The 5,428-nt window shown below is 32.9% G+C and overlaps 1 protein-coding gene across 1 annotated transcript; it reads right to left on the minus strand.

The window, feature by feature from the left end:
* Positions 1 to 1,708: 1,708 nt before the first annotated feature.
* On the minus strand, positions 1,709 to 4,615 carry LOC106336753 (serine/threonine-protein kinase SRK2J). Its single transcript, XM_013775681.1, has 9 exons — positions 4,371 to 4,615; positions 4,195 to 4,269; positions 3,826 to 3,927; positions 3,676 to 3,729; positions 3,498 to 3,590; positions 3,317 to 3,409; positions 2,575 to 2,679; positions 2,385 to 2,483; positions 1,709 to 2,110 (listed from the first exon to the last, which is right to left on the minus strand). Exons 1-9 carry the CDS (start codon positions 4,488 to 4,490, stop codon positions 1,826 to 1,828), a joined length of 1,026 nt encoding a protein of 341 aa, XP_013631135.1. The 5' UTR covers positions 4,491 to 4,615; the 3' UTR covers positions 1,709 to 1,825.
* Between the last annotated feature and the right edge of the window lie 813 nt (positions 4,616 to 5,428).

Raw genomic sequence — 5,428 nt, forward strand, 5'->3', positions numbered from 1 at the left:
TGGCTTCCATGAGGGTCACCTGAAACAGATGAACGAATCAAATTCAACAAACGTGTGCGAAGTCATCTCCCAAATGGGTTAAGAAAAGTTGTTGATTAAAAAGCTTGTTTATTCTGACTTTTAACACAACCTTTTGTTTTTTAAAACATGATGTTCAAAGGAATTACCAGAAATCGAACTCCACGGAGAGAGCACATCGGCGAGTTTCAAGTCAGCAAAGAATAGAGATCCATTACCCATTCTTTTGCAAGAAGAAGTTTCAATTATTATTGAGTGTTATGAGAATGATGTTTACAGAATGTAGCTGTGCCTTTTTATAACTTTAGATGCACCACCTGGAAGAAAGGTAGATGCAATGAATTAGAAATCGTGGTGGAAGTGGATTTAATGGCAGTGAATCAATTCAGGCCGTGACGTGCCCATGGGGAAGAAGATGAGAGGAAACCATACTTACACATTTCGATCCATGTAATTGACATGACGATTTGTCTTAATTGATTCTCCGGAAAAACCATTACCGGAAGGAATGAAAGATTGAAGAACATTAAGAACCCTAGATTTTTTGGACCACGTTCTCGAAGAACGTTCCTGAGGAAGGTGAATATAAGAATCGGAGAGTAATTGTTCTTCAAACAGCCCAAATAAAGAGTAACGAAGCCCATATAAATCGTAAAGCCCAAACGAATTGCAAACCAAAATAAATGAAACGATGAGTTTTGCTTCTGGGACATATGTCGCGCTGTCAGAACCCGACTTACTGACGTGGCATCCCATGTGGACACTCTAGGAGAGAAGGAAACTCAATTATATAATAATAGATAGATATATATATATATATAGATAGATATTTCTTAGTATTCATTTATAATAAGAATTTTCTCTTATATCACTTATCATCGTTTGATCCTTGTATGGTTAATTGCAAATCCTCAATCAACAGCATAGTATTATTTGATTAATAATATTAATCAGAGATGTAAACGTTTTTCCAAAGAACATATCGTGCAGAAAAATATTCGAGCATGTGTGGCCCATTTTGTAGCATACTCATGAAAATTTGGATAGATAACATGCATTTTAGACCCATCCCAATTTTCGATAGTAAACAGCCAAAGATAAATTTTATATCACTTTTCATCGTTTGATCCTCGTATGGTTAGTTGCAAATCCTCAATCAATAGCATAGTGTTATTTGATTAATAATATATTAATCAGAGATATATACATTTTTCCAAAGAACATATCATATAGAAAGTTATTTGAACCTGTGTGGCCCAATTTGTAACATACACATGAAAATTTGGATAAATATATTAGACTGAAAGTAAACAACCAAAATTAAATCTAACATATTAGAGCCAGATTTCGATCTTGGGACCTGTGGGTTATGGGCCCACCACGCTTCTGATATCTGATGTATACTACTCCTACTTACATTTTGAAACAAAAGAATTTTTCTTAAACTACTTACAATAAGAAACGGAGAGAAGGAGTATAATTTTAAACTGTTTTTTTTTTTTTTTTTGGTCAAATATAATTTTAAACTGTTAAGTTTGTTTTTGTTTGGTCTAACATACAAGTAGAATGATCATCAGTACACCTAATACATTAGACTCGATTTTCGTTCTCTCTCTCTCATCATTGACACACAAGCTAGTTGTACTCTTTTCATACCTTCCTCGTCTTCTTTTCCCAACATAATCGATTTGTTACTCAAAATAGATTTTATTTTTGTTTGTTATGTTCTTTTGTAACTTAAAACCGAAATTTAAAAATAAAATTACAAGTACTTCTCATAACTAGACAACATTAGTAATATTTTTGTTTATGGATATTCATCATCACATTCTTCATCATTAGCATCCAAATATTCTTCTTCTTCTTCAACATCATCTTTTTCACCATCTTCACGGGATTCGAGTGGGCGTGAAAGGTCTGGAAGGGTCCTTGCCTCACCAATTATCTTCATAATGTCGTCTACTCTTTGAGGAGAAAGGTTAATAAGATTAACATTCCTTTGGTAATAGACTGCTTGGGCGGACTCCTTTAGTTCTCTTGGCAAATTCTTCAGGAACCATGCATGACTCCTAATCTCTTTGAGCGTAATTCTCTGAACAGTTCAAATAACAAAAATTTAAAGAACAATTAGTTGATAACAAGTTTAAATTTATAAAGAATAGTCTGTTGTTTACGTTTACATTTACTTTCAAATTTATTTGAAAATGTTATTTTTATATTTCAGTTTTATAATCTACAAATACATGTAAAATAGGATAAGTGTTTTATAAACTAAACTTTTTAAATGAAAACACAATCTTTTTTGTTTTAGTTAGAACAATCTGATATATATTTTACTTGTTGACAAAAAAAAAGGGGATACTTACATGTGATGGATTAGCAACAAATATACGAGACAATAAGTTCCTGCAATCTTCAGATATGTGAACATATCCTGGAATTTTGTACTTAACAGCCATTATTTTCTGAAATTCCATCAGAATGACATAAGATTGTGTTTATACGGATAAAAAAATGACGTCATCTCATTTAATGTTATCTAAAAAAGAAAAAAACCTGGACAGTTTTTCGGAAATTGCGGGGATCTTTAGGGTCTTCGAAAGGGTAAGCTCCTACCAACATAACATAGAGTGCCACTCCACAAGACCACACATCAACTGACTGTATGTAGAAATATTATATCAAACAACCTCGGATTTCATTTTCTTTCTTTTAGGAACAATAAGCAACTTAAACACAAAACTTAGTCCGCATTGGTTCATCACAGTAGTAATTTGAGTTAAAAATTATTTAATCAAATATATTAATAACTCCTAAAGAATTTTTTTCCGAAACTTTTACAGAATTTAAATATAACAAAAAAAATAATAATAAATTTTGATCGGTTTATCCGAAATAGACAAGCGTCCTCTTAGTAATGGATTTAAATGAATTAAAAAGGTCACACCACCAAGCGTTATGCACGTAATTTCCGAAAACAGATATGTTAAGTTGAATAGTGAATATAGTGACGTTTGCCAAATTTATTGGAGAATGGCCATTTGATTTGAATAGATATGGGGTAAAGTCGAAACTATATATTATATTTATCCTATATGATGGCGACAGGAAAACAAATAGTATCCTATATAAGATTAGTAATAGTTGTCATGTGAGTCGAAATTATGAAGCTTAATTTGTCGTTTACTACTCTTTTCTATCTTTTATTGTTTTATAACTATCGAAAGTGGAATTCAGACCTGTAAATATCTTCACTACTATTACTAAAAATATGGAATTATGAAAATAATTTGATTACCTTCCCGTCGTATTCCGAACGACCAAAAACTTCCGGGGCTATATATGCCGGAGTCCCCACCGTTGATTTAGGGTTTGAATGCAGAATAGAAGACTACATGATAACAAAATTATTAAACATGTGGAAATTAATTATAAGTTATAAAAGCCGAAAAAGTTTGAATGATCAAGAAAATAATAACCTTCGAGTAGCCAAAATCACAAATTTTTAGACGGGGTGCTGGACTTCCATCAAGCAAAATATTTTCTAATTTCAGATCTCTATGGCATATTTGCTGCAAAATTAATTTGGTTCATCAATAAAACACATAACACAAATATATCATACAATTTAATGGTATGTATTAAAATTAAATTTACCATTGCATGTGAGTAATACACTCCGCAAATGAGTTGTTGAAAGAAATATCTAGCCTGCAAGTAGAATAAATGGTTATAAATTATCAATTCATTTTTAGCTAAAAATATAAAGCGTGTATATTTGTTAACACAATTTCATTTCTGAAAAACCTCAGCTTCGCTGAATCGTCCTGCGCTTGATATCCGATCGAACAGTTCTCCTCCCGCTGCATACTCCATTACAATTCCAAGATGTGTAGGAGTTAATACAACCTAAGTCATCAACACACACCAAGTTTAAAGTTTGATTAGGCACCAAATGCCATATGTTTTGTAGCTTCTCAATGATTGTGCATTCGAATATATCAATGGACCGGTTCGTCCAAGATTTGAGTTTGGAGAGAATACGAATTAAGAGTCAAAACATAATATATATATATATTTGTTAACTATGTGTCAACCAAGAGATTCGAGTTAAGGACAATAAATTAACCTAAGATTCAATTCTTGATTAAAAACAAGAATATAAATTTATCTTGCCTCTTTAAACCGAATAATGTTGGGATGATTGAGAGATCCGTGATTGACGATTTCTCTTGCAACGTTCTCGTCTATCTGCATCAACAAATCATTTTTTTATAATAATATGAATATTTCTGATATAAGGAAGAACAGATCAACAGAAAAAAATACAAAAGAAGAAGAATAAGAAAAACCTTGTATCCTCTATCTATGAATTTGACAGCCAGAAGCTCGTTTGTTTTTTTATTACGCATAAGCCGAGCCAATCCGAAATTACCAAATCCCAAATCCTTCACGATCTCATACTTCTCCATAGCTACCACTTTTTCTCACTTCTCTAAAACCTTTAATGTCTTTTTTCAAACTTTTTGTGCGAAACTTCTGTCCCTTTACATTTTAGAGCGATATATAAAGTAAGAGAAGGAAAGTTATTAAGTTTACACGTAGCAAAATATGACGACTAGTCGAACAAAAAGCTTTTCAGGGTACCAATAGACATTTTTAAGTGTATATTTTATTTCATTCCGGTTTAGAACTTAAATTGGTTTCATTGATTTGTCTCTTTTTCATTCGGTTAGGTGGAAATGTTAAGAAATTATCTAATTTTTTTTTGCAACATATTTTCATTAAACAAAGCCCATAAAAGATTTTGGGCCAGATTTTGGTACAAATTGGTTTGCGAAACCACAAGCTAACTTAATAGATAAGGTTACAAAACAGAAGTAGGAAACACGTGTAGCGATGATGTGGTTTGCGTTATCATGAAGCTGCTCTTGCTCCTGTTCACTCCGGAGTCCATTATTTCTCGTTAATAACAGCGTCTACTCCGGTGAGACTTGTGACAATATTAATGCTATTACCGCACGAACTTCAAGAAAATCCTTTAACCGAAGTTTGTACTCTTCAGAAAACTTCATCTAACACGACCGAAGCTCTGAATCACCACACTACGCTCCAAGCAACAACATCTTCTTGAACCTTCGCCCAAGGAAACCTATACTCCATAGACCATAGATATGACCGAGTAAGGAATTACAAGCACTTGAGTGAGGGGACAAGCAGCCGATGAATAGAATGACATCACTATCTTTCAGGGTTGAGCACTAATACTACGCGAAGAGGATTATAGAACAAAAAAGAACAAAATAGAAATAAAAGAAAAAGTCCGATAAACGGAATTTACAATCGGACATCGCCGAATTTAGATCCGAACAAGTCGGAAACAAAAAGATCCAAAAGGGGTGGCGACCGG

The sequence above is a fragment of the Brassica oleracea genome, chromosome C4 (genome assembly GCF_000695525.1).
Source record: "Brassica oleracea var. oleracea cultivar TO1000 chromosome C4, BOL, whole genome shotgun sequence".
In the NCBI taxonomy this organism is placed as follows: Eukaryota; Viridiplantae; Streptophyta; class Magnoliopsida; order Brassicales; family Brassicaceae; genus Brassica; species Brassica oleracea.